The sequence below is a fragment of the Myiozetetes cayanensis genome, unplaced genomic scaffold, assembly GCF_022539395.1.
Source record: "Myiozetetes cayanensis isolate MyiCay16 unplaced genomic scaffold, myiCay2020 scf32, whole genome shotgun sequence".
Classification (NCBI taxonomy): Eukaryota; Metazoa; Chordata; class Aves; order Passeriformes; family Tyrannidae; genus Myiozetetes; species Myiozetetes cayanensis.
The window spans coordinates 4,577,560-4,605,541 of NW_026087544.1; the positions used below are offsets into that span (position 1 = coordinate 4,577,560).

Consider the following 27,982-nt stretch of genomic DNA (forward strand, 5'->3'; position numbering starts at 1 on the left):
CTGTGGGCTGATGGGGTCAAAAGATTGGGGACGGTCCAGCTGATGTCAAGAGGTGCCACAGGCCACCAGGATCCATCTCTGTGGTCCCACAGAGCCCTCAGGGTGGGAGGAATGGGGACAGTGGAGCAGAGGCACTGGAGCTGTGTACCCCAGTTCTTGCTGATTCTCTTGGTCTGGCAGGAGGAGGCAGGAAGCGACGCTGTGGTGTTTCACTGTCGACCTCACAGGCTCCCATCTTCCCCTCGAGACCCCCAGTCTGCCCCGTTTGCACTGGGAGTCCAAAGAATCCGGTTTCTGAGCCAGGTGCTGGAGTGCAGGGGCATTATTTGGGCTTTCTTGTGTGCCAGGAGGGAAATGGCCAGTACCTGCAGCAACGCTGCCGTCAGCAGAGGGAAATGCAGGCCCAGCAGCTGCTCCTGGCCCAGGGGCTGATTTGTCCCTGTACCTTGTACCTGCAGCTCAGACCTGCACTGTCTGCAAAGGGCAGGGCTGGGTCCTGCCCCGGCCGCCGCCTTCCCCGCCAGCAGGGTCTGCCTTCGCTTGCCCCTTAGCCTCGGCTCTGACTCGTGGCTCCGTGGGCGCGGCTGAGCTCGCTGGCTCCGGCGTGGGGAGGAACCGCCGGGGCCGGTGCCCGCCTGCCCTGCGCCGGGGTAACGGTGTCAGCAGGAAACTGCTGCCTGCCACGATGGTGCTGAGCTGGGGGGGGCCTGGGGACCCACACTCCTTTAGGCAGCAATTGCCGCTTCCTTCTGTAGGTGACCTTCAAAAGGGTGGCTGCGGCGCAGCCGGCGCAGCAGCTCCCCACGTTCCTTGCCCTCTGTCCAGGAGCACAGTCTTGATTTGAGGCTTGTGCCAGGGGTTTAAGGCTCATGCCTGCAGGCTCAGCAGTCCCCCCTCCAGGCTTGCAGTGGGGTGCTGGCAGCTCTGGCAGCTGCAGGGGGCTGGGGAGCGGGGACTCCCCGTGCCGGTTGCAGGAAGCGGAGCTCAGCCCTGTTGGGCGCACGAGCAGTTTTGCAGTGTCAGGAAGGGCTGATGGCTCGTATTGACCCCAGAGGCCATTAAACTCCTTGGCTGGAGGCCTGAGCAGCCTGCCTGGCTGCAGAGCTGCTCCCTGAGGGCACCTCCAAACTGGCCAGCTCATCGGAGAGAGTGGCATCCCCTGTGCCAGAGCTGCCCGTGGCACTGAGCACGCGTGGCCGGCTGCGGAGACGCAGGAAACGGAGCTTGTGAAATTGGGGAAGGAAGTTGAGTCGGATTTCAAGTTTATTTAAACCCTGCAACCTCCAGTGCTCTGCTGCTCTCGCAGACACTCCCCCTGCGATGCTTTGTGCTCCACGAGGGCAGTCCCGTGCTGGCTTCTGCCCCAGGGAGTGACCCCCAACTCCTCCGTGGGAAGGAGGAGTGGACAGACTCATGCACCCATCACCCTGGGGGGTCCTCGGCTGAGGGACTGAGCTGGGAAAGGCCAAGTGGTGGGATCAGCTGGGCTCTAGCCCTGCCAGAGTCCTGGCATCTCTGCCTACCGGGATGCTTTCTGTGAATCCGAAGTCTCCAGCACCAGCTGGGGTCAGTCCCCGAGGAGGTGGATGTGTTGTAGCCCTTTTCAAACCATCCCTTCTGTGACAGATTTGGGTCCAGCTGGAGAGGTGGTCTCAACCCAACTTGTGCCAGGCCAGTGTCCGTGCTCTCCAAGGGCTCCAGTGGGGAGAGGTGGGGTACAGCTTGGTACCTGCTGCCCACCCACTGCTCTTGCTAACAGCCAGCCTATCCTGGTGTGGGGCACAGCCCTAGGGTGCTCCATCTCCCATCTACAGGGGCTGGGAGCAGCCCTGATCCCAGGAAGGAAAGATCTTAAGAGGCTGCTTTATCCTGAGGGTGCTGGATGGGCAGAGCATCCCCAGCCCATCTCTCTATCCTTTGCCCCTAGTGAGGGCAGCTCAGCCCTGGCAGTGGCCCCCCCCTCCCACACCCTTCCCCCCCTCCCCATCCTGTGCCTGTTTTGCTGCAGGGCTGAGCCCATCCGGGTGAGCTGCTGCTCTTTGCTTTCACTCTGGGGATCCTCAGCCTTCGGAGGGGAGGGGGTGCTTGTTCTGAGGAGCGACAGGACAGAGGTCCCTCCAGTCTGTAGGGTGCTGTTGGGGGCCATGGTGGGAGGGCAGTGCTGAGCCCAGGTGTGTGGGGCACTGGGGGTTCTGTGCCTGGCTCCAGTCAGGCACTCCACGGCTTTTACAGTGGAAATGTTAGAAAGGGGCCGGAGCCTCGCGAGGCTGCACCCCGTGGTCCCACCAGGTGTGCCAGCAGCAAAGCAGCTTGAGGAGGGTTTTGGTGCCTGCACACATCGCCCATTGGCAGGGGATTTAACTGAATGCCATGGAGCCTCAGGATCTTGGGAGGCCGGGGCTGGATTAGCCAGGGGACAGAGCCAGCTGCGACCTCAGCAGTGAAACTGGAGGCAGGAGAAAATTGCAGGAGATGAAGCCCCAAACAAAGCTGTCAGGAACATGGCTCCTGGCCCCAGGAGAGGGAAGGCGATACCCCCGTGAGCCTGGTGTGAACCAGCCCTGGCCAGTGGCTGTCCTGCTGTTCCTGCTGGTGGGGGGTTGGCCCTGGTGGTCCCACGGGGTTGTTTCCTGCTGGAGGCTGTCAAAACACTCCATGCTGCTGGTTAAACAGCCGGCAGATTTGGGATGTGGTGGATTGTGAGGGCAGCTGCTGCTGGAATCTGCTGCAAGGGCTCGTCGTGCCGGGAGTGACTTTGCACCCAGGTCAGTCGCTGATGGGTTTTACTTTGGCTTGGTGGGAGGGAAGGGGGCTGGCCTGCCTGCCACCCTTTCCCCCTCTGGGCAGAGCAGGAGCTGGTCCAGCACTGCCCTGGCATGTCCCCATATCCCCACTGCATTGCTGTGTGTCTGGGGGCCACCTCATCTTGCTTGGGATCTGCCCCTCTGCTCTTCTCATGTGGATGCCACACAGTCATCACCCCCATTTCCAAGTGAGGCTTCAGGGCTGAGCCCGAGGTCTCAGGGATCCCTTCCCCCGCTCTGCAGCTCCCTGGAGCCTGACATGGCAGGGAAGATTTCTTGTCACAGCCTGCTGTAGTGGAGCCTGGCCGCAAGCTCCCCTGGAACCCCTGGAACACCATGGAACCCCATGCGGGGCTGGGGACATCTCTGCCCACCGCCCATGCCTGGCTTTGTTTGGCAGAGTGGGATATCTCCATACCTGCTCTGGTCTGGGAGGAGATGGTGGATACTGGCAGGGGAAAGGCTGGAGCTGAGCTCCTCCTCCTTGTCTTCCTTTGCCCTCCAAGCACTGAGTTCCCTGGCCCAACGTGTCCTTCCTGTTGTGGGGTGGTCTCTTAGTCCATGGTGCTGTGGTCTCTGCTCATCCATTATTTCAGGCTGCACCTGCCTGAGGGAGACATCAGGGCAAGGCATTCCCTGTTCCCTGCCCAGCCAGAGGACCAGGTTTGCTCCTGGGTGCTTTGCAGCATCCCCCATCCTGCTGGCCAAGGGCTTGGCATTTATTTATTTTTTTGGAGGAGGGGCTGGAGAAGCACCTCTTTTGTGCCACCTGCTCCCCTGTCTTGTGGGCAAGCTGCTCTGATGCTCCCTGTGGGCTCTGGGTCTGCAGTATCTTCTGCCAAGATTGGGTTGTTGTTTTCCCGGCGGCAATTGGAGCGTGCCGGGAGGCTGCCAGCGTGCCAGCTCTGGGGAAGCCTTATCTCCAGTGTGGGTGCACCAGTACTGGGGTGGAACTGGGGCACGGGGACCTCACAGGCACTCCTGGGAAAGGGAGGGAGCCTTTGGGTGTGATTCACTGGCTTGGGAGGAAGTGGGAGCCTCAGCACTGGGGGGCAGAGTTGGGTGGGGGAGCCTGCCTGGCTCTCTCCATGGGACCCGTGACATTCCTGTGCCCCAAGGGTCAGGCTGATGGCCTATCAGGCCCTGGGTCTCCTGGTGAATGATGATTTCCTTTTGCTCTCTGTTAACTGCTGAAGCTGCTGCTGAGCTGGTGGGCTGTTCCTGCTGGAGGGAGTGGGGGCCCTGCTGGGGCACTGTGTCACATTGTGTGGGCAGGGGCACTGCCTGGGGTTTTGGGACACTGCAGCAGACTGTCCTGGGTCTGTTGTTTGCAAACACCCTCGTGGTGTTCCCCTTGGGCAGCCCCACACGCAGCTGATGGCGTGGCCAGTCGCTTATGTGGGATCTGGGGAGATCCCAAACTCGGTGTGTTCCTGCTCCCCTCTAGGCTGGGCAGAGCATCCCCAGCCCATCTCTCCATCCTTTGCCCCTAGTGAGGGCAGCTCAGCCCTGGCAGTGGCCCCCCTCCCCACACCCTTCCCCCCCTCCCCATCCTGTGCCTGTTTTGCTGCAGGGCTGAGCCCATCCGGGTGAGCTGCTGCTCTTTGCTTTCACTCTGGGGATCCTCAGCCTTCGGAGGGGAGGGGGTGCTTGTTCTGAGGAGCGACAGGACAGAGGTCCCTCCAGTCTGTAGGGTGCTGTTGGGGGCTGTGGTGGGAGGGCAGTGCTGAGCCCAGGTGTGTGGGGCACTGGGGGTTCTGTGCCTGGCTCCAGTCAGGCACTCCACGGCTTTACAGTGGAAATGTTAGAAAGGGGCCGGAGCCTCGCGAGGCTGCACCCGTGGTCCCACCAGGTGTGCCAGCAGCAAAGCAGCTTGAGGAGGGTTTTGGTGCCTGCACACATCGCCCATTGGCAGGGGATTTAACTGAATGCCATGGAGCCTCAGGATCTTGGGAGGCCGTGGCTGGATTAGCCAGGGGACAGAGCCAGCTGCGACCTCAGCAGTGAAACTGGAGGCAGGAGAAAATTGCAGGAGATGAAGCCCCAAACAAAGCTGTCAGGAACATGGCTCCTGGCCCCAGGAGAGGGAAGGCGATACCCCCATGAGCCTGGTGTGAACCAGCCCTGGCCAGTGGCTGTCCTGCTGTTCCTGCTGGTGGGGGGTTGGCCCTGGTGGTCCCACAGGGTTGTTTCCTGCTGGAGGCTGTCAAAACACTCCATGCTGCTGGTTAAACAGCCGGCAGATTTGGGATGTGGTGGATTGTGAGGGCAGCTGCTGCTGGAATCTGCTGCAAGGGCTCGTCGTGCCGGGAGTGACTTTGCACCCAGGTCAGTCGCTGATGGGTTTTGCTTTGGCTTGGTGGGAGGGAAGGGGGCTGGCCTGCCTGCCACCCTTTCCCCCTCTGGGCAGAGCAGGAGCTGGTCCAGCACTGCCCTGGCATGTCCCCATATACCCACTGCATTGCTGTGTGTCTGGGGGCCACCTCATCTTGCTTGGGATCTGCCCCTCTGCTCTTCCCATGTGGATGCCACACAGTCATCACCCCCATTTCCAAGCGAGGCTTCAGGGCTGAGCCCGAGGTCTCAGGGATCCCTTCCCCCACTCTGCAGCTCCCTGGAGCCTGACATGGCAGAGAAGATTTCTTGTCACAGCCTGCTGTAGTGGAGCCTGGCCCCAAGCTCCCCTGGAACCCCTGGAACACCATGGAACCCCATGCGGGGCTGGGGACATCTCTGCCCACCGCCCATGCCTGGCTTTGTTTGGCAGAGTGGGATATCTCCATACCTACTCTGGTCTGGGAGGAGATGGTGGATACTGGCAGGGGAAAGGCTGGAGTTGAGCTCCTCCTCCTTGTCTTCCTTTGCCCTCCAAGCACTGAGTTCCCTGGCTCAACATTGCAGGGCTGGGAAGTACAGCCCAGCCCCTCCTGTTGTGGGGTGGTCTCTTAGTCCATGGTGCTGTGGTCTCTGCTCATCCATTATTTCAGCCTGCACCTGCCTGAGGGAGACATCAGGGCAAGGCATTCCCTGTTCCCTGCCCACCCATAGGACCAGGTTTGCTCCTGGGTGCTTTACAGCATCCCCCATCCTGCTGGCCAAGGGCTTGGCACTTATTTATTTTTTTGGGGAGGGGCTGGAGAAGCACCTCTTTTGTGCCACCTGCTCCCCTGTCTTGTGGGCAAGCTGCTCTGATGCTCCCTGTAGGCTCTGGGTCTGCAGTATCTTCTGCCAAGATTGGGTTGTTGTTTTCCCGGTGGCAATTGGAGCGTGCCGGGAGGCTGCCAGCGTGCCAGCTCTGGGGAAGCCTTATCTCCAGTGTGGGTGCACCAGTACTGGGGTGGAACTGGGGCATGGGGACCTCACAGGCACTCCTGGGAAAGGGAGGGAGCCTTTGGGTGTGATTCACTGGCTTGGGAGGAAGTGGGAGCCTCAGCACTGGGGGGCAGAGTTGGGTGGGGGAGCCTGCCTGGCTCTCTCCATGGGACCCGTGGCATTCCTGTGCCCCAAGGGTCAGGCTGATGGCCCATCAGGCCCTGGGTCTCCTGGTGAATGATGATTTCCTTTTGCTCTCTGTTAACTGCTGAAGCTGCTGCTGAGCTGGTGGGCTGTTCCTGCTGGAGGGAGTGGGGGCCCTGCTGGGGCACTGTGTCACGTTGTGTGGGCAGGGGCAGTGCCTGGGGTTTTGGGACACTGCAGCCCTTTACAAGTGACTGTCCTGGGTCTGTTGTTTGCAAATATCCTCGTGGTGTTCACCTTGGGCAGCCCCACACGCAGCCGATGGCGTGGCCAGTCGCTTATGTGGGATCTGGGGAGATCCCAAACTCGGTGTGTTCCCGCTCCCCTCTAGGCTGGGCAGAGCATCCCTGTGCATCCCCGGGCCCTGCTGGTCTCTGCCACGGGCTGGGTGTCCCCAGTGCTGGCCCTGAGCAGGCAGAGCATCCCTCATCCCTGCCCTAGACGGGTCTCGGCTCGGAGCAGATGGTGCAACTCAGCGCCACGTGCTCCTGCCAGAGCTAATGAGCAGCACATGGCGCCTGCCACGGCCTGATTTAAAGGTTTCTCTAAGCCTGGGAAAATCTGGAGTGGGAGGATTAGGAGGAGCCCGTGGGGTTCTTGGGTCCGAGGCGGTGGGGTTTGGCCTGCAGGGGAGCAGGCTGGGTGGCACTGGGGCAGCTTCCTTGGGGGATGGATGTGGGCTGAAGGCACGTCCCCAGTGAGCCTCGGGGTGCACCCCAGCTCTGTGGGGTGTCCCCAGGCCGGCCAGGAGCTCTGTCTCGCCCCAGTGCTGGTCCCCAGCGCTGGCTGTGGCACCCTGTGCCTCGGCAGGGTTTGACTGGGGCACAGTGGCACAGGTGGCTCCGTGCTGTGCTCGCTCCTGCTGGGAGGTGCCTGGCTATAATATCTCTTAATTGCAACGTTTGCCGACCAGACCTGGCAGTCCCCGGGGGAGCCTGATTCAATTTTCTCTGATTGCTGAGCCACTTCCCCGCCACAATAATTAAATGCTGAACTTTGTCTTGGTTTGGGTCCAACGTAACCTGTGTGCAGAGAGCCAGCCCTTGGCAGCCAGCCCTCTCCTGGGACCCTGTGCTTGGGGGGGATGAACCTGGGAGATCCCTTTGTGGCCAAGGGGGCAGATCCCCCCCATGGGATTCGGGCCTGGGGGAGCTGCTGGCTCCTGCTTGGTGCAGGCAGCTTGCAGTGTTGACCTGGAGATGTGGGAAAACCTGGAGCACTTTGCTCTGATCCTGTCCTGGGGAGCTGCTTGGCCAAGCTGAGTGCCCCACACAGTGCCACGCTGCGCCCCATGTGCCACACACCGCCTTGCCTGGTGGCTCTGTGATGCCTGGGGTGTCCTTGACCCCTGAGGAGACCTGGGGGAGCAGAGGAAGATGTGAGAGCTGCTCCTTCTGGCTGCCCTGTGCTGCTTGGTGGGATTACAGGGCAGCAGCAAAGCATGAAAGACAGGTCTGGGGCAAAGGGGAGTGAAGTGGGCAGGGAGCAGAGGTGACAGCAAGGCTGGCAGAGGGGCTGTATGTGAGGCTGGGCTGTTGGGAAGGTGCTCCTGCAGTTCTTGGGGGGGGCTGGAGGGAGATGGTAACAGGGGGAGCAGGTATGGGGCCATGGGGGGTGTGGGGATGGGAGCAGGGCAAGCACAGGTGCTGTGGGGATGGGAGTGGGCTGAATGCCAGGGGAGGGGAAGTGGGGTGAATGCAGGTGATGTGGGGAGGGGGGTGTTGTGGGAAAAGGGCTGGGGTGAACACAGGTGATGCAAGGAATGGGGATGGGAACAGGATGAATGCAGGCAATGTGGGGAGAGGAGCCAGGCGTTGTCTGGGCTTGCCCAGCCCACCTGTCCTGGCAGGCTCATCCAGAGAGCTGGGCTGTGCCTCTGGTGGGGTCTGCCAGCTCCAGCCTCTGCCAGCCCGTGGTGGCTGATGGCTGTGGCTGGGCAAGGTGCAGTGCCCAGCCCCTCATCAGCATTGCATTGGGCAGCCTTGCCCCTCTGCAGAGAAGGTGGGCAAGAGGCAGTGTGGCTCCAAGCCTCCAGGGCCTGGCACAGAGAGGGAAAATCCCATGGAACTCTTCCACCCGCTGTTCCCTGGCTCTGCTCCCTGGGAAACCAGCCCTGCCTGGCTGGGCAGCCTCCTTGGGAGGGGAGAGGCTCCTTGTAGGGTCTGCAGGCAGCCTCCCTGCCTCACAGAGAGGTCTTGGAGGGACAGGAGCTCCTGGTGACCCCCCCCAGTCTGTGAGTGGCTGCCCTGCAGTCCCTGCCAGCACTGGGAAACGTTTGGATGGGTGTGTGTGCTCAGCCTCCCTGGGAGCTGGAACAGCCCCTGTGTGATGTGGGTGATGGGTCTGGGGGAGGCTGGGTCCCTCTGCCCCTGTGCCCACCCTCTCCTGTGGGCCATGCTGAGTGGGATGGCCAAGAGAGATGGGATGGCTGCCTTGCCCCAGGCCAGCCATGTCTCAGCAGGATGGTTTGGCCTGGCATATGCCCAGCCATGGGTGCAGGCAGTTTGGTGGGGGCCAAAGGATGCTCTGAGCCCCTTGGGGCTGCCATAGGGGTGGGCTGGGAGGGTGGAAGCTGAGACATCTGGGTGAGGAGGACATGTCAGCCAAACTGTGCCTTCTTGTGCAAGGAGACAACCTCCCATCAGAGTACAGGAGGCTGGTGGTGTCTGTGGTGTGGGGACACCATAGGGTCAGTCCCATCCCCTTGCCTCTTGCAGGGCTCGAGATGCTGGGATGTGGAGGCTGCTCTCGTTGGGGTCAGGGACTCCTGAGCTGACCCTGCCTGAGGAGCTGCCCCTCAGTGCCCACTTGGCTCCCAGCCCCTCTCCGCTCCCGCCAGCCAAGCCTGGCACGGGGCAGCGGCGCAGAACAACTCGCCCTTTGTGCCTGCCGAAGCTCCTGCCCCTCGGGGCGCGGGACCCGCTCCCCCCTTCCTCCCAGATGCTCGGGCTCCCCGTTGGCCCAGCCGTGGAGACGCTTTCAGAGCCTGCCAGCCTGGCAGGGACGGGAAGGGGAGCGATGGAGAGGCTCCAGCCGAGGTCCCCTTTGTGTCCCTGTGCCGGCTGCAGCTCTCCTGGCACGGGTGCCGCTTGTGCTGCCGCGCTTGGATGCTGATGCTGGATCGGGCTCCTGCTGCGCCGCCCGTCATCGCCCCGGCGATAGCTGCCGGTCGGGGAGGGATGTTTTCCACCCCTGCAGGCTCCTCTGTCTGTCTGTTCATCCATCTGCCTCCCGCCGGGTGCCTGGGAAGGTTTTCTTGGCAGGAGCGCTTGGCTGGGACCGTGCAGCTCCGTCCCTTGTCACCGTCCCTTCGCGGGGCGCTGAGGGTGGGGTGCAGTGTGGTGGTGGCTGGTGCTGCCGTGGTCCTGCTGACTCTCTCCTGCCTGGGGTGTTGCCTGTGCTGAGGTCGGTCCATCCATCCATCCATCCATCCATCCATCCATCCATCGCATTATCCCATTCCATGGGAAGGAGGTGGGGGTGGTGCTGAGCACCCTGCTGGTCCCAGGACAGCCCCCACACCAGCTTTGGGCAGGAGCCGTCACCAGTGCCAGTGTAGGGCTGGCTGGGCCCAGGCTGCCTGGGAGAGCTGGGGCTCAGGTCATTCCTTGCCAAGCTGGAGGGTGTCAAGGCAGCACCCTGCTGGTGAAGTGCTGCTTAAATTTGGCTGCTGCTTGGCGTGTATGTCCCTAATTGCCACACAAACAGTTTGGCTGGCTGTGCCCAGAGGCAGGTGAGGGAGCAGTTCCATCGTCCACAGGTTGGGCCCCGACAGCATCACACCCAGTTCTCGTGGTGAATTATGGCAGTGCTGGGGGAATGGTTGGACTTGGTGATCTTAGAGGGTTTTTTTCAACCTAAACAGTTCCATGAGTCTCTGTTTGGAGGAGGTGTTGTGGTGCCTGGGCATGACCTGAACAACACAGCCTGGCCCAACCAGGGTCTCATGTTGCCTGGTGTGGTGATGTGCTTCCTGGGAGGGCAGGGATGAGACACTGGTGTGGGAGTGCTGGGGCACTTGAACACTGGGGAGCAGGAGGAGCAGCTGCACTGGCCCAGAGAAACCCTCTGTGATGTCTCCTGGTGGCCACATAAGACCCCCATGATGCTGTGGGGAGCGAGGGGGGCAGATGTTGGTGTTGGTGTGTGGACACTGGATCAGCCCAGCATGGCCAGGCTGGAGGTGGGTTCCTAAATGCCCTGTGGAAAATAAATATGCACACACCCCTCCAGGGCTGCTGCTCATCTTCTTGCCAACTGCCCTTGGAGGTATTTAATCCCCTGGGAGGAATGGGGGGGTGAGGGGCAGAGAGAGAAAGAAATATTTTGCTGAAAACCTGCTCTCGTTTTTCCCAAGGGGAAAAAGAATTCCCAAGTGTACTGTGGTTCCAGTTTGTTCCTCTGCCCATTCCTTGGGGCTGCAGTTGCTGTGCGTGTCTGGGGTGGGGGTGGCAGAGCCACATCGTCTTGGCCCAAAAGTAATTAAAAGTGGAGGATAATTTTCCTGCAGGAGGGTGGGACCTGGGAAGGCGACAGGAGTGAGTCTGGGACCGAGCACATCAGAAGCTGCCTTTTTTTTATTGTGGCTGCTGAGCTAAATATATCCAGGGAGGCGCAGAGCTGTTCCCACGCGTCTGCTGTGCAGGGTGAGGGGGTGAGGAGGTGTTCCCGTTGCTGCCTGTCCCCGACAGGGACACCCTGTGCCCCCAAACACAGGCCCAGGGGTTTGCCCCATCCCCACACTGGGCTTTGCTTGCCTCCAGGCAAGGATCAGTGGCTCCTGCATGGAACAGTGCCAGGGGAGGTTTAGGCTGGATTTCAGGAGAAGGTTCTTCCCCCAGAGGGTGGTTGGGCACTGAACAGGCTCCCCAGGGCAGTGGTCATGGCCCCAAGGCTACCAGAGCTCAAGGAGCATTTGGACAACTGTCTCAGGCACATGTTGGAGGTGTCCTGTGCAGGACCAGGAGTTGGACTCAATGATCCTTGTGGGTCCCTTTCAACTGAGGAGATTCCATGATTCTGAGTCCCAACCCACACAGCGGCTGCTGAGGTCCTGATGTGGCTTTGCCAGGGCTGCGGTCTGGGGGAATTAATAGCTGTGTTTATGGAGCACCCGGGGAGGGGAGCTGTGCAGTCATTAGCACTGAGGAGAGCTATTTGCATGGCACTTGGTTCCAAACCCCCTCTTTCTCTAAGAGCCCTCTGGGAGTCCCCAGCTTCCTGCAGCTGGGAATCCACCGGCAGCCGGAGCTGTGCAGCCCTGAGGCGGAGCGGGGTCTGTGCGGGTCCAGCCGCTCTGCTCCCAAATTTCTCGCTCTGCTCCCACATTTCTCGCTCTGCTCCCACATTTCTCAGGCAGTGGGTGGGATGAGGCGGGTGGGTCCTGCTCTCAGCCCAGCCTAGCCTGTCCCTGTCCCATCGGCGGGTCCAGGGCAGGGGACAGCCCTTGGGCTGGGTGGTGGTTTGGTGCAGACGGTGGGTTTGGCGCTGGGGCTGTCTCGTCGTGTTTTTGCGTTTTGCATTTCAAGCCTTTGTAGCTGCCGTTTGATCTGTCTGTGTCGGGAGCGAGCGGGGCTGAGCTGCAGCCCAGCTGCCCACCCCTGTCCTGGCTGGATGCAGGAGCTGAAGCATGCCCTGCCCTGTTTGCTCCATGCCACAGGCAGAGGTGTTGCCCATCCCCTGCCCGCAGCAGCCATGGTTCCATCATGGATTGTAGAATGTCCTGAGCTGGAAGGGACCAAAAGAATCATCCATCCTGCACAGGACACTCCAACAATCTCACCATGTGCCTCAGAGTGTTGTCCAAACACTTCTTGAGCTCTGGCAGACTTGGGGCTGTGCCCACTGCTCTGGGGAGCCTGTTCAGTGCCCAACCACCCTCTAGGGGAAGAACCTTCTCCTGAAATCCAGCTTAAACCTCCCCTGACACAGTTCCATGCCTTTCCCTCAGGTCCTGTCACTGGTCACAGAGAGCAGAGATTGGTGCTGCCCCTCCTGAGGAAGCTGCAGACCCCAGTGAGGTCTGACCTCAGGCTCCTCTTCTCCAGCTGAACAGGCCAAGTGACAAAAGAGCCCTCTAGGCCCTTTCCCATCCTCATGTCCCTCCTTTGGACACTCTCTAATACCTTTATGTCCTTTTTATGTTGCAGTGCCCAAAACTGCACACAGTGCAGGGCAGTGGGGGACAGCTCTGTGCCCTTGACCAGCCAGCTGTGCTGCACTGGACACACCCCAGGACACACTGGTGCCCAGCACGGGCTGTGCTCACATCCTGGGGACCACACTGGTGTCCCCCAAGAGCGGGGTGAGCCGTGAGGCCGCCCTCAGCCTGCTTCTCTTCCCACAGGATCCGTCCCCAGCTGCCCAAAGAGAAGATAGAGGGATGTCACATCTGCACCTCGGTGACACCCGGCGAGCCCCAGGTGCTGCTGGGGAAGGACAAGGCCTTCACCTACGACTTTGTCTTCGACCTGGACACGTGGCAGGAGCGGATCTACACCACGTGTATGGGGAAGCTCATCGAGGGCTGCTTTGAGGGCTACAATGCCACGGTGCTGGCGTACGGGCAGGTACGGGCCCTGCCCGCTCCGAGGGCTCTCCAGCAGCACTGGGGATACCGAGAGGGCACTTGCAGAGCTGAGGGAAGGTGGGGTGTGGGAGTTTCTGGGTGTGGAGAGGACAGAGTTATCCCTGGGGCACTGGGGGGGTGGGAGGAGAGGGCGGCAGGGCTGGGGTAGGAGTCAGTGTGGTGGTGGGGATTAGGGTGTCTCAGTCTGGGGAGCCTGGAGCGGTAGGGGGGCATTGTGGGGTGCCTTAGGCAGAGCTGAGCCTGGGAGGGCACGGCCAGCTCTCCCCTCACTGTCTGTGCACAGACTGGCGCGGGGAAGACGTACACCATGGGCACCGGCTTCGACATGAGCATCTCCGAGGAGGAGCAGGGCATCATCCCGCGGGCCATCGGCCACCTCTTCAGCGGCATCGAGGAGCGCAAGCGCGCGGCTCAGAGCCAGGGCGTGGCGGCTCCCGAGTTCAAAGTCAGCGCCCAGTTCCTGGAGGTGGGTGACAGGGGCTCTGGGGGACACCGTGGCCTTGCCCTGTCCTTCTCTACTCCCATGTCTTGAGTCCTTGCCCTACTGGTGGCAGGAGTGGGACTGGGTCTGCGTGTGGGTGCAGTGGGGGCTCAAAGCACCTCAGGGCTCAAAGTTGTTGACTTCAGGGTGGCTACAAACTGGGTGGAGGGAGCTCCCCCCATGGGGAAGGGGTTTATGGCTTGGTCCCCTGGGGATTCAGGGGCTCTGGGCTGTCTTACCCCTATTTGAGGTCAAGGGTGGTAGGATACCTGCTGCCCTGCATCCGGACCAGTGTTCCCAGTGAAACAGGGAGAGAAGAAAGTGGCCACTCTTGGGAGGGTTTGAGGAAGGGCTGTGCTATTTCCCATGTCCTTTGTTGCACCTTTGACCTTGAGGGTGTTTCAATGCATCCTCTCACGCCTCTGCTCTGGCTTCTCCAATTCAAAAGCCTCTTCTGTTAACTGCTTCATTCCCTGGAGAAGTTTGTCCTGGGAAGCTCATGGACCTTGGGAGATGGGCAGGGAGGGGCCCTGTGCTGTGATCTTGCCTCCAGGTGGCTCTGTTGACCATCACATCTGGGTGTCTCCAGATGCTGATGGCCTGGAGAGGGGAAGCAGTGCCCAAAGTCACCTCCTTGCTGGAGAAATCCTTCCCACTTAGGTCTTCCTCTGCAGAGCCCTTGTTAGGTCCCATGTCATTGCTGTTGTGTCCTTCCCTTCCCATCACTTGGCCTATCCAAGCTCCTGGCTGCCTTCCCAACTGTGTTCAACTCGTGAGGCTCCTCTTTGGGGATCCTGTGGGCTGGGGTGGAGATGGGAACAGTTTCCTGCCTGTCCTGGGTGACCTGTTTGTTGGGACACTGGAGGGATGGGTGCCTCCAGTGCTGCCTCTTCACCAGGCCATCCTGGGAAACATCTCTGCAGACCACGAGGTGGACTCGAGGGTGACAGAGCAGTGGCCCTGTGTGGGGTCACACAACTGCCATGGGCATTTCCTGTAGTCTTTCCCTCTCTCCATCACCTCTGACCCTGGTTGGTTTGGCTCTCAGACTCAGATGTTTGTCCAGTGGCTGCAGGGGGAGGGTGGGAACAAGGACTCCTCTGCTTTGTTTCAAAGCTGCTCACCAGGGAGACTGGCAGCCCCAGGGTGGGGGGCTTGAAGGCTCCCCAGGGGCTCTTTTCCAGGTGGGGAGAATAAAGCCTGGTGACCCAGTGACCGAGGTTCTTGGTCCACCCTGACAGCATGGGCACTGAACCAGGAGCTCTTGAGCCGCTGTGCCAAGCCCTGTTCTGCAGCCACCCTCATCCAGGTGATGCAGGGAGGGCTTTGTGGTGGTAATGGCTCTGCTGGGCCAGCCTGGGCCTGTGGCCACATCAGGCTCTGGTCACCAACCCACTGTCCCAGCAGGGGCACAGGACTTGTCCCGGCTGATCCCTGTCCTGTGACTCTGCTCCTTGGGGGAAGGTTTAAGCGCTGAAGGAGCCTGGTGGCACCTGGGGCAGCCAGGGACGGATTAGCCTGATCCATTCTGCTGGCCAGGAACCTGCAGTCCTTGGGTGACCCTGCTCTCTGCACTGGGCTGTGAGTGCAGGAGGGCGATACTGAGTGGTGGTGGCGATGGGCAGGGCCTGCTCCAGGGTGAGAGAGGATGCTGCAGGGTCAAGATATGGATGGGGGCATCCTCTGTCAGCTGTGGGGCTGCAGGGCTTCCCTGCTTGTCCAGCACTCCCTGGTCCCCCTTATTTCCTTTCTACCTGGCAGAGATGACCTCAGGGAGGTCATCCATCTTTGATGGGAGTGGGGCTTCACTGCCTCATGTGGCTGGGGCTCCTCAGGTGAGCCAGGAAGGGCAGGGGGATGTGTAGCTCATGGGTGTCTGCTCAGGCTCTGGAGACAGGGCTCTGAAAATGTCCTGTTCCTGCAGAGCTGCTTGTGTGTGGGACAGGCCAGGACTGGGCAGCAGGAACCAACCCAGAGTGCAGCTCAGAGCTTTGTGGGGCAGACAGGCATGTGGATGCACACCTGCACACACCCCATTCCTCCGGGCATCCCATCCCAGCTGGTACCTGCACAGGCAGTTCAGAGCTCGCCTGTGCATCGTGTAACCCCCGTGCAGTGCTCCAGACTGGGGGCAGAGCGACTGGAAAGCTCCCGGTGGGCAAGGAAAGGACCTGGGGGTGCTAGAACATGAAGGATTCCAGGATTCTGTGCACCATCTCCTCTCCTGCACTTGCACACGCACCAGCTCCCCTGCTCAGCCTTGCACACACGTGTGAGCAGACGTGCAGCCCCAGCTGCTTCCCCCTGCTCACCCCCCACCTGCTGCCCCACTCAGCTCTACAACGAGGAGATCCTGGACCTGTTCGACAGCGCCCGCGACCCCGACGCGCGGCACCGCAAATCCAACATCAAAATCCACGAGGATGCCAACGGGAGCATCTACACCACGGGGGTCACGTCACGCCTCATCAGCTCGCAGGACGAGGTGGGTGTGGGGTGGGCAGGGGTGGCAGCTGGGTGCCAGCAGCCAGGGATGTGCTGTGTGGGGGTCTCGACAAGGGGAGATCTCTCCCAGGGTGGGATGGCGCAGTCCCGAGGGGAGTTCTGGGGGAGGTTGGTGTGCCCGCTGGGCTGCACAGGGTCTGTCCTGGCTTCAAGGTTTCCTTCCCTCCCTGGTGTCGTTGTAGCTGATCCAGTGCCTAAAACAGGGAGCTCTTTCCCGTACCACGGCCAGCACCCAGATGAACGTGCAGAGCTCCCGGTCCCACGCCATCTTCACCATTCACCTGTGCCAGACGAGAGTGTGTGCCCGCCCGGAGCTGGTGAGACATGATCCTGCCTCGTGGCCAGGCTGTTCCTGGGTCCCATACCCAGGCAATGCGTGGAGGTCCCTTGGGAAGGGGAGAGGGTTTGAAATCTGGCAAAGAGGAGCAGAGATTTATCTGTCTTCTTTCCAGTCATAGCCAGCGTTAGGGTTTAATGGGAGCTGAGCGTGAGCTGATCCAAGGCAGTGATGATCTGACCCAGGGATGGCTCAGAGCAAGCTGCTGTTGGAATCCTGTCTCCATCCCCCAGGGGCTGGATGTGGAGGGAGAATACTCAGGCTCTTGCTGACATCTGAGTGCAGCCAGGGCAGCTTCTGCCCGCTCTGGGTGTGCGGTGGTGACCCTTCCTGTGTCCCTGGCTGCAGGTGAACGGGGAGGTGAGCAGCCTCCTGGATGGATCCCAGCCCGCCACTGAGTACGAGACCTTGACAGCCAAGTTTCACTTTGTGGACCTGGCTGGCTCGGAGAGGCTGAAGAGGACGGGTGCAACCGGCGAGAGGGCGAAGGAAGGGATCTCCATCAACTGCGGGCTGGTATGGTGGGCACCGGTGGGCAGGGGGAGCAGGGAGGCAGAGCCTGCCTGGGGGAGCCTGTGCCACTCCTGGGTCCTGCCTGAAGCTGCTCTGCACTGCTGGGGTGCTGCTGTCTCAGCTGGGGTTTGTGCTGCCCGGCCCTGAGGGCAGGAATATGCAGAGTGCCAGTGGCGAGAGCACAGCTCTGTTGCTGAGGGCAGGGCTGTGGGGAGGGGTGCAAGGGGTGCAAGGCCCAAAAGTGTGAGGTCTGCTAATTTGAGCTAAAAAGACCACTCTAGGGCTCAATGCTGCTTCTCAATGCAGCGTGGGAGAAAGGCACAGGCCAGGGAAGAGGGGGGAAGGTGAGACTGGCAAGGGAAGCCCCCACTCCTCCCCCTTGTGCAACCCAAACCTGTGCCACAGCACATGCCCCAGGCCTGACATGCTGGCTGTGTGGCAGCTGTAGGCTCAGCTGGGGCTGAATTTGGGGGGGGCTTCCCTTTGTGTTGGTAGCTGGCCTTGGGGAACGTCATTAGTGCCCTCGGAGACCAGAGCAAGAAGGTCGTGCACGTGCCCTACCGCGACTCCAAGCTCACCCGCCTGCTGCAGGATTCCCTGGGGGGCAACAGGTAAGGGGGTCCCAGGTGGGGGCTGAGCTTGGGGCGAGGGCTGCAGGGACTGTCCCTCTGCAGAGGAGGCTGAGGGGCTCTGGAGCAATGCAGGAGCTATTTCAGCACTCCCGTGGCTGCCCAGTGGGGAGGGGATGCCTTCTTCAGGCACGGCATGACTTAGCAGATGTAAAGACCTTGGCTCCTCATCAGCCCAAGGCACAATTGGCAGCTTTGGCAGAATCAGCTGGTGCAAAGCCCTCCTTAACCCTCGCAGATCTGGGGCTTGGCAGGTGGTGGTGCCCTGCATGGGGTGGATTGAATCCCCTGCCTCTTCTCCAAAGAGCTTGTTCTTCCCTGGCAATCCCAGAATGGGGGGCTGACCAGAGGGAGCTGCCTTTGCTCAGTGCTGTGTGATGTGGTGCTTCAATAGCCTTGTGGGTGCTCTGGCTCTGGGAGGGATGAACCCATTTTATACCTTGGTTATAAAACACAGATGGCTCCCTGTCCAGGGTGGGTGTCTGGGTGGCATGTGGCCTGTGCTGGGTCCTGAGTTTCTAGCTGCTGAGTTGCTGCAGGGTGGGTGGGGACTGGCTTTCACCCTGCCCTTGCATCCCCAAGCCAAACCATCATGATTGCCTGTGTGAGCCCCTCCGACCGGGACTTCATGGAGACCCTGAACACGCTCAAATACGCCAACCGGGCCCGCAACATCAAGAACAAAGTGGTGGTGAACCAGGACAAGACAAGCCAGCAGATCAGTGCCCTGCGGGCCGAGATCGCCCGCCTGCAGATGGAACTGATGGAGTACAAGGCAGTGAGTGGTCCTGTGCCCTACCCTAACCCTAACCCTGGGCAGCCATGGAGCCCCACTCACTCACTGCCCCACCAGTGGGATGGGGGAGAGAACTGGGAGAGTAACAGAAAACTTGTGGGTTGAGATACAATTGAGATACAGGCAGTTTAATAAGTAAAGCAAACCAAGGAACTCATTCCCAGTGTCCCATCACAGGGAGATGCTCAGCCATCCCCAGCACAGCAGGGTGAAGGAAGGTGCAGAAAGCCCCACTCTTCATGTTTGAATTGGGGCAGGTTTAGTGGGACAGACCCTCCTCTTCCCATCCCCCGCCCCTATGGATAAGGGTAACTTCCAGGAGGAGTCAGGAGGCTTGAGACACAGAGTCTGCCTGTGACAAGGAGGACCTTGGGCAGGTTTTTGGGGGTGCTAAGGCAGGGAGAAGCCCTGAAACATCTCCCACCCTCTACCTGTTCAGCTCAGACCTTTCTGGTGCTTAGGTTTGCCCCTGCCGTGGCGTCTGGGGTTGCCCTTAGGGACGCAGCGGAGGGTCCCCGTTGTGCCAGCTCCCCCTGCACTCAGGGGCTTCCCTCGTGCCCCCACAGGGCAAGCGGGTCATCGGGGAGGACGGCGCCGAGGGGTACAGCGACCTGTTCCGCGAGAACACCATGCTGCAGAAGGAGAACAGCGCCCTGCGCATGAGGGTGAAGGCCATGCAGGAGGCCATCGATGCCATCAACAGCAGGGTCACCTACCTCATGAGCCAGGAGGCCAACCTGATGCTGGCCAAGGCAGGTGAGGCCCGGCTAGCGAGCGGCACGGCGGGTCGCCCGGGCGGCGCGGCTGGGATGGGCTCTGTGGTACAGCCTGTGCCTGCCCCGATCCACCTGTGCCTCTGCCCCTCCAGGGGATGGCAACGAGGCCATCGGCACCCTCATCCAGAACTACATCCGGGAGATTGAAGAGCTCAGGTGAGAGGGCACAGGGCTGGTGAGTCACTGGGGGGCTGCTGTCTGGGTCTGAACTCACTGCCTCCAGCGTTGTTGGGGTGAGCTGGGAGCCCTGTGGAACAGCAGCTGATGGCACTGCTGTTCCAGGGGGCTGTAGGAGGCCCAGCCTTGGTGCTGGGCAGTGCTGCAGCTGTTGTTGTCCTTGGTGCAGGCATTGATGGAGGGGTTGATCCTGTTGGGAGTGCCTGGGGTCTCTCAGGGACTGCTGGCCCCCAAAGGTTGGGTCCACCTCAGTGTCTTCCATGATCCTGGGACCCTGTCTGGCAACACTGTGACTTTCTGACCCATCATTAGCTGGAATAGCTTAGTAGTGAATCTGTCCCTGGCTTACACCATCTGAACACATCATGTTCAGTCTGTAGAAGGCTCCAGGGAGACCTCAGACCCCCTTCCAGTGACTAAATGGGGCTTCCAGAAAAGAAGGAGAGTGATTTATTTTTTTTTTTTTTTTACATGGGCAGATAGCGATAGGACAAGGGGGAACAGCTTTAAACTAAAAGTGGAGAGATTTGGGTTAGAAGTTAGGAAGAAATTCTTCCCTGTGAGGGTGGTGGGACACTGGCACAGGCTGCCCAAAGCTGCTGTGCCTCTCCCATCCCTGCAAGTGGATGGGGCTTGGAGCAACCTGATCTAGTGGAGTGTGGCAGGGGAGTGGAATGAGATGAGCTTTAAGGTCCCTCCCAAACTAAACCAGGGGGCAGTTGGGACGGCCCCTCTTTGACTCCATCCTGCTTCCACTCCCCAGGACGAAGCTTCTGGAGAGCGAGTCCATGAACGAGTCCCTGCGCCGCAGCCTGTCCCGGGTGTCCGCCCGGCCCCCCTACTCCATGGGCTCCTCTCCAGCTGCTGGCCTGGCTGGTCTGTGCAGCCCCGCGGTGCCAGTGGATTCAGAGGCCTCCGATGTCCTCCGACGGGCCAAGCAGGACCTGGAGCGCCTGAAGAAGAAGGAGCGGAGGCAGCAGAGGAAGAGGTGAAGGCAGCGGTTTCGGGGAGTGGAGAGGCTGCCTGTGTGGGTTTGTCTGTCCTTGTGGTGTGGGGTATCCCGCTTCCCCCACCCACCTGGACGTCTGGGTTCCCCTCCCAGCCCTGCCTTTGCTCTTGGTCTCCTTTTCCGCCCTCCACACAATTCCAGAGGCTGTTTTCCCCAAAGGGTCCAAAAGCAGGAGGCTGGGGGTGGTCCTGGCTCCCTCACACTGGGACTTACCAGCCCTGCTCTGCTCCCCCCTTAGCCCAGAGAAGGAGGCATTTAAGAAGCAGCAGAAACTGCAGCAGGACAACGGGGAGGAGACGGATGAGAACGAGGTGGAAGAGGTGAGTGGGCATCGTGCTCACACCGAGGGGTTGTCTGGGTGTGTAGTGCTGTAATCACCCCACATGGGACAGGGACCAAGCCCAGGCTGGCCCCAAAGGAGGTTGGGTCGTTTTGCTGAGGACTCCATGCTGGAGCAGGGGGGCACTTGGATGCTCCCCTGCCAGCCCTGCTGTGGAGCAAGGAGTCCACATTTTAGGAGGCTTGGTTTCAATCAGCATAGGTGAAGGAGGGTTGGGCAATGCCATGCTGCCCAGCTGGGAGGGGATGGATGCAAGGATGGATGGGGCACAGAGCTGCTCCTCTCAGCAGGGGCCCAGAAATGGTGCTGCAGCCCCTGGGCATCCCGTGTGCGAGGCTGAGTCCCACTGTGGGGGCTGTGGCCCATTGCTGTAGGGTGAGCTCAGGTTTGGAGGAGGGAGGAGCTGCAGACAGAAGAGCAGGCCATGCTGCAGGCTGAGGTTGGGCTCTTGTCTCTTAGGAGGAGGAGGAGCAGGACGAGAGTGGCTGTGAGGAAGAGGATGGGCGCGAAGATGAGGATGAGGACTCGGGCAGTGAAGAGAGCCTGGTGGACTCAGACTCAGATGCAGAGGAGAAGGGTAAAGTGGAGATCCACGTGCAGCCCTGGGCATGGTGGGGGCATTGCTGGTGTCTCTGGTAACGAGCTCTGCTCCTGGGAAGGCAGAATCCCAGGACTCTGGGGGACTTGGAAGAGCCCCAGGGTTGCTGCAGTGCTTTGGGGTGCTGCTGCTCCCTAGCAGTGTGGGTTCCCATCAGCTCCTCTGCCCTCTCCTTGTGCTGTGGCTCAGTGGGGCCATGGGAGTGATGCTCCCCCATCCCTCCCAGCCTGACTGTCCCCCTCTGCCTCCAGCTGTGAATTTCCAGGCTGATCTGGCAGATCTGACCTGTGAGATTGAGATCAAGCAGAAGCTGATTGATGAGCTGGAGAACAGCCAGAGGCGCTTGCAGACCCTCAAGCATCAGTACGAGGAGAAGCTGATCCTGCTGCAGAACAAGATTCGGGACACGCAGCTGGAGCGGGACCGGGTCCTGCAAAACCTCAGTGAGAACCACCTCACCTGTGGGATTGGGCCCCACTTCCCACTCCTGCCCAGCTGACTCAGAGTCAGAGCATCCCCCCCTGGCATGCAGTGCTGGCTCTGGTAGAGCTTTGTCATCCTCTGCCTCTGCTCAAGTCTCTGGGACCCCCAAGACCCCACTTGTCTTGCTGTGGGAGCAGGAGCAGTCAGTGCAGAGCTCTGGACCCCGCTGGTGCTGGAGAAGGATGGAGAGGCAAAGCCTCTTGTAGCACTGAGCACCACTTCATGAGCCCCCACCACTTCAGTGGGGATCCCTGGGGAAACTGAGGGGCAAAAGACCCCGTGGTGTGGCTGATCTCCAGGCTAAACAGGGCAGGGTCAGCCATACTGTGGCTGTGGCTCTGAGCCTGCAGCTCTGCCAGGAGACAGCTCAGCCCAGCAAAGTCTCCACCTTGCGCTGGGCTCTTCCAGCAGGATCCCCAGACAGACCCCAGCCCACAGCGGGGTGAGGGGGGCTCTGGTGGGACGGGGAAGAAGCAGTGCCTGGTGCCTCCAGGCAGGATATGTGGGTGCAGGAGCCTCCTAGGATGCAGGGCTGTTGCAAACCCTCTCCTCACCCACCAGGCACCATGGAGTGTTACACGGAGGAGAAGGCCAACAAGATCAAAGCAGACTACGAGAAGCGGCTGAAGGAGATGAACAGGGACCTGCAGAAGCTCCAGGCAGCCCAGAAGGAGCACGCCCGCCTGCTGAAGAACCAGTCCCGCTACGAGCGCGAGCTGCGCAAGCTGCAGGCGGAGGTGGCCGAGATGAAGAAGGCAAAGGTACCTGGATGTGCCGGGGCAGGGAGGGATCCCCTGAGCCAGCCTGGCTTCCCGCTCAGAGCAATGTTTTCCACGCTGGTGGCAAGTGCAGAGCGTCCGTCTGCTGGGTGGGTGGGTGGGTGCCCCGGGACAGTCGGAACCCTCCGTTGCAGGTTGCGCTGATGAAGCAGATGCGGGAGGAGCAGCAGCGGAGGCGGCTGGTGGAGACCAAGAGGAACCGGGAGATTGCACAGCTCAAGAAGGAGCAGCGCCGGCAGGAGGTGAGAACCCAGCTCGCCACGTGCCACCAGTGTCCCCGTGCAGGGGGGGCTGGCCTGGCTGGGGGAAAGGTGCTGTTTGTCCCGCTCTGGAGCTCCAGGTGTTCAATAAATAGCCCAAGCTGGTGAAACCTGGGGCCCTGCTGTGCCCATGGCCTCACTGGGGTCTGTGCAGCCCAGCACAGCACACCTGGCTGAACGGTTCCCAAAGGCTTCCCTCAGCTTCTGCCCAGTTGTGGGGAATGCTGTGGGCTCCCTGCCCTGCTGTGTGCAGGAGTCAGTCCCAGGGCTCCCTTTAGCACAGTCTCACTCCTGATCCTAACAGCGAGCAGGTTCCCACCCTCAAGCTGGCCCTGACTGCACACTATCACTGGGGTGAATGGACAGGACCCCAGCAGTGTCTTTTTTCTTTCTCTCTCATGCAGTTCCAGATCAGGGCTCTGGAGTCTCAGAAGCGGCAGCAGGAAATAGTGCTGCGGAGGAAAACCCAGGAGGTGAGGGGAGTGGGTTGTCTCCACATAGGTCCCAGCCCCCATGCAGGTCTGGGTCCCCAGCACTTGGCTCAGAGAAACCCTGTCCTTTAGACAGGGCCAGCTCTGGGAGTGGGGCTCCCAAAAGGGTGGGAGGGGTTTTGTGGTTCAGGAACCATGTGGAGATGGTTGCAGGCAGCAGCAGAACTCCTCATCCTGGGCAGCAGAGCCTGGTGGCAGGGGTGGGCTATGAGGGAGGAGAGGGAAACCCATGAGGCACAAATGTCCCTGGGCTTTTTGGGTCTACAGAGCTGCCACTCCTGGTCCCGGTGGGGGGTGACATCAACAGGTTTGGGCTGGGTGGGGGTGCCCAGCTGACACCCCCTCTCCTCTGCCCCTCCTCGTGTGCAGGTGTCAGCACTGCGCCGGCTGGCCAAGCCCATGTCAGACCGGGTGGCGGGCAGGACGAGCCAGAAGCCGGCTATGCTGGACTCGGGCGCAGAGGTCTCGGCCAGCACCACCTCCTCCGAGCCCGAGTCCGGCGCTCGCTCCGTCTCCAGCATCGTGCGCCAGTGGAACAGGAAAATCAACAACTTCCTGGGAGACTCCTCGTCCTCTGCGAATGGGGCTCGACCTGCCAGGTCAGGGCAGGGGCTGGGTGAGTGGGGGGTGAGGCATCCCAGGGATCCCCCTGCCTGGCTTTTGGCTGGTGGCAGAGGTTGGAGTGTGGCTTCGTAGTGTGCACTTGACCTGTATTAAGCTTATGACCCTGTGACAGGCTGTGCTGGCAGAGGGTGACTGACTGTCACCTGGGCTTGGGCCCAGAGCTGGCCTTCCACGAGGATTAAATGCCATGGCACAAACCCTGCTGGGCTCATCTCTTGTCCCTCTTTGCTAAGGGGCAACAGAAAAGTTGGACAACCCAGAAACAATGCAGATGCCTCCTCTGCCTCTGGCCAGCCAGAGCCCAGGCATCCTCCTGGGGCAAGCCTAGCTTTCCAGCACGGCGTGGCTGGCAGCCTATGTGCCTGTTCTCCCCTCTGGCTGTAGGAAGAAGTTCCCCAAGAAGGGCTCAAGCCAGACCTTCAGCAAAGCTGCCCGCCTCAAGTGGCAGTCGCTGGAGCGGCGCATCTTCGACATCGTCATGCAGAGGATGACCATCGTCAACCTCGAGGCGGACATGGAGAGGCTCATCAAGGTGGCCGTGGTGCTGGGCGTGGAGAGGGCTGGGTGGTGGGTGCAGGACAGGCAGATGGCTGTGCAGGCAGTGCCAATCTCCCTTCCCTTTTCCCCCAGAAACGCGAGGAGCTGTCGCTGCTGCAGGAGGCGTTGCTGGGCAAGCGGGCGAAGCTGCAGGCGGAGAGCCCCATGGAGCAGAAAGGGCTGCAAGAGCTGAATGAGGAGATCGAGGTGCTGGGGGCCAACATTGACTACATCAACGACAGCATTTCAGACTGCCAGGCCACCATCATGCAGATTGAGGAGACCAAGGTGGGCAGTGGGGCTGGGCCCAGTTGTCAGGGGGAGAGTGAGAGCATCTCTCTGTGGCAAGAGCATCCTCTGAGCTGTGTCACACTCGCTGGGGCTGCACCCACACAATCACTTAGTTGTGAGGAGGAGTGCTGGCAGGTCCTTGCATGTCCATGGACTGCCCTGGAATTGTAGGGAAGCTGCAGCCCCCATCCTGCCCATGGTGCTGGTGGTCACTCATCCCCATGGGAGCTTCATGTGCTGGAAACGTCCCAAGGGGACTGGATTTTTTCCTGGCAGAAGCTATCCATGTTTTGTGTCTGTTTGTGACACTGGGCATGCTACTGTGCAGCTCCTGATTCCCCTCAGTGCCTGAAGCCTGAAATGGAAGCTGTGTGCTGTCCATGGCTTGCCCCCAGCTGTCACCTGGGGGATTGGCAGGGAAGGAGAGCTGCTGTTAATTCACACTAGGCTTTGGATTGTGTATTCAGGTGAGCCTGGTGTCTCTTGGGTGTCTAACTCAGTGTTGGCCCCAGAATTTCTGTAGCAATACAGAAGCCCTTCAGGTTGTGTTGGACATCCTCATGGCCAGATCTCCCCAGTAACCACTGGGCAGACTGGGGAGGGCGAGTGTTGGACTGGGCAGTGCTTGCAGGATGATGGAGGTGCTGTGTTGGCCATGGAGCCCCTCCTGCCCATCCCCTGTCCATTGGCAAAGTTCCCCTGCTGCATCCGGCACTTGTCTCTCCATTTCTCAGGAGGAGCTGGACTCCACGGACACCTCGGTGGTGATCAGCTCCTGCTCCCTGGCCGAAGCCCGGCTGCTGCTGGACAACTTCCTGAAGGCCTCCATCGACAAGGTGAGGGGCCAGGCTGGGGTGTGGATGCAGGACAGGGTTTCTCACAGGGTGCCAGGGTGGGGACCTGGCGGCGGGGACCTGAGACACCCTCCTGAGCCCCGACCTGGCCATCCTCCCCAGGGGCTGCAGGTGGCCCAGAAGGAGGCCCAGATCCGGCTGCTGGAGGGGCGGCTGCGGCAGTCGGACGTGGCCAGCTCCTCGCAGAACCACGCCCTGCTGGACGCCCTGCGCGAGAAGGCCGAGTCGCACCCCGAGCTGCAGGCGCTGATCCACAACGTCCAGCAAGGTGGGACGTGGGTGGTGGGTGGGGGTGTGTGTGTCCTCAGGCAGGGTGTGCTGCCCCTGGGGTGGGTGCCCACCCTTGCAAGGGTGGGACAAGGGGCAGGGTGGCTCAGGTGGGGCTGGGGACGGTGGGGTCCCCTCTGCGCTGCTGATGCTCTGTCTCCCTCTCACGCAGAGAACGGCTACACCAGCACGGATGAGGAGGTGTCAGAGTTCAGCCTGGCTTCGGATGGGAGGTAAGACCCAGCCTGGTGCTGCCTGAGCTGGCGGTGCCCGGGGTGGGATGCCCTGGTGCCGTTCATGGGACCTTGTGGATGAACAAAGCCCCGCCTGAGCTTTTCTGTGGTGCCCAGCCCTTGGTGGGGGGAGCAGAGATGTCTCTTGGGCACCAGTGGGGAGTGAACACCTTGGAGAAAGGGTGCTGGGGAGCAGGGGGTAAACCAAAGAGCTGGTGGACTGGTGGAACCAGCTTTCTGAAGGGAGATAGGCAATGAAGATCTATCTTCTCTCTCTTCTCCGTGCAGCATCTCCCAGTCTTTCACCATGAAGGGCTCAGCAAGCCAGGATGACTTCAAGTTCAAGGTTAGTTGGCCTTTTAGCATGGCCCTTGTCACAGGGACCGGGAGGAGGGATGGAAGGATGTTCAGCAATGCTCCAGGCCTCTGCTCTCTGGTCTGAACCTTGGGGAATCAGGCTTGGCCTAGGCAGTATGGCTGGTCTCTGGATGGGAGGAACCAAGATCTCTCCTGATACTGTGGTCCTGAGACACCAGAAACTCAGGAAACGCCCACCACATCAGCCCTGCAGGTCTGAGTGGCACCAAGGAGGATCCTGTGCAGGGCAGAGGTGCAGGGAAGCAGCCAGTGTTCTGTAGAGGCTGCCACATTTGTTCTGAGCGTGGAGAGCTGGCTGTGATGGGCATCCCAGTGTGACCTGGGGGAGCTCAGCCTCCCGTGGGCAGAGAGCACGAGCTGTCCATCCCGCAGCGCTGGCTGCTCCCACTGCCCACCCCTGAGCCCTCTGCCCTGCTCTAGGGAGAGCCCAAGCTCTCGGGGCAGATGAAGGCGGTGTCGGCTGAGTGCCTGGGACCCACGCTGGACGTCTCTACCAAGAACATCACCAAGTCCTTGGCATCCCTCATGGAGATCAAAGAGGATGGCATCGGCTTCTCCATCCGAGACCCGTACTACAAGGAGAAGGTGTCACGCACCGTCAGCCTGCCCACGCGAGGAAGCACCTTGTGAGCACAGGGAGATGGGTCTGTGGGCACTGGGAGGCTCCTGCAGGCATGGGCCACCCCATGGGAAGCTGTGCCTGGCCTGTGGAGGTGCAGAGGGGTGAAGGTGAGCCCAGTCCAGCATCTATCCAGGCTTGGCTACAGCAAGGCTTCCCCAGTGGGACTTGGAGAGTGTCTGGGAGTATGTTGGTATCCTTTGCAGATGGAGAGGAGGGTGGTTCAGGAGGAGGGAAAGAAGGGAGTGTGTGAGGGTCCCCAGCTCCCTGCTCTTGGTTATCAGCCTTCTTAGGTTGCCAAAAGCCTCCACAGTCAGGGCTGCCTTGAGGCATCCTCTGACTGGGTGATTGTGACTCCAGGGCAGCCCAACTTCTCATTTGCTCTTGTGGGGGAGGACACAGGTGCTCATTGTGGAGGGACCCCAGTGGAGGGCAGGCACCCACTCTGCTCTGTTCACTTGCTTCAGTCCCAGGCAGTCTCGAGGCTCGGACACTTCGCCCCTGACAAGGCGCAAATCCTACGACCGCGGGCAACCTGCCAGGTGAGCTTGGGTGGGGGAGGCTGGGTGGCCCAGCTGAGTGGGGAAGGGTGCTGTCTGGCAGCTCTGCTGAGTTCTGCTGGTGCCAAGTGAGCAGCTCCTGAGTCCTGTGTCCCTCTGGTCCTTCCCGGCTCAGGCCTGCAGACATCGGCTTCACGCCGCCCTCGTCCCCACTCCACCCGCCCGCGCAACGACCGCAACGTCTTCTCCCGCCTCACCAGCACCCAGAGCCAGGGCTCTGCCTTGGATAAGTAAGTCCTGGAGGGGTGGGAGTGTCTGAGTGAGGGGACCCAAACTGTGATAAGCACGTGACATGTGTACCAAGCCCTTAATGGGGGCAAAAAGGAGCACCAGGACTTGGGTTGGCTCCAGCCGGTGTCCTGTCACCACTTTAGCTGCCCTGCTTCTCCCTGGGAGGGAGCAGCTGCTGTGCCAGTCCTGTGCTCCTGCCCACTGTGCCCCCTCTGAGTTCACACTCCTGGCCTCTGCCTGGAGACAGGGCAGTGCCAGACTTGGGCGCCTGGAAAGGCGATGGAGCAGGATGGGGTGAGGGGGTG

At 60.8% G+C, this 27,982-nt stretch overlaps 1 protein-coding gene across 1 annotated transcript in view; it reads left to right on the plus strand.

Annotated features, from left to right (window-relative positions):
• The window catches only part of KIF21B (kinesin family member 21B), a 43,248-nt gene that overhangs the window by 2,025 nt on the left and 13,241 nt on the right, over nucleotides 1–27,982 (plus strand). The window contains 27 exon segments of the mRNA XM_050326797.1: nucleotides 12,667–12,889; nucleotides 13,193–13,375; nucleotides 15,726–15,875; nucleotides 16,078–16,212; nucleotides 16,581–16,748; nucleotides 17,241–17,356; nucleotides 17,957–18,152; nucleotides 18,737–18,926; nucleotides 19,039–19,102; nucleotides 19,887–20,111; nucleotides 20,371–20,452; nucleotides 20,932–21,049; nucleotides 21,322–21,513; nucleotides 22,115–22,314; nucleotides 22,467–22,574; nucleotides 22,997–23,065; nucleotides 23,453–23,682; nucleotides 24,092–24,239; nucleotides 24,338–24,532; nucleotides 25,270–25,371; nucleotides 25,492–25,657; nucleotides 25,829–25,889; nucleotides 26,178–26,235; nucleotides 26,688–26,893; nucleotides 27,354–27,428; nucleotides 27,562–27,598; nucleotides 27,600–27,676. Coding sequence (XP_050182754.1) covers nucleotides 12,667–12,889; nucleotides 13,193–13,375; nucleotides 15,726–15,875; nucleotides 16,078–16,212; nucleotides 16,581–16,748; nucleotides 17,241–17,356; nucleotides 17,957–18,152; nucleotides 18,737–18,926; nucleotides 19,039–19,102; nucleotides 19,887–20,111; nucleotides 20,371–20,452; nucleotides 20,932–21,049; nucleotides 21,322–21,513; nucleotides 22,115–22,314; nucleotides 22,467–22,574; nucleotides 22,997–23,065; nucleotides 23,453–23,682; nucleotides 24,092–24,239; nucleotides 24,338–24,532; nucleotides 25,270–25,371; nucleotides 25,492–25,657; nucleotides 25,829–25,889; nucleotides 26,178–26,235; nucleotides 26,688–26,893; nucleotides 27,354–27,428; nucleotides 27,562–27,598; nucleotides 27,600–27,676 — 3,774 coding nt within the window.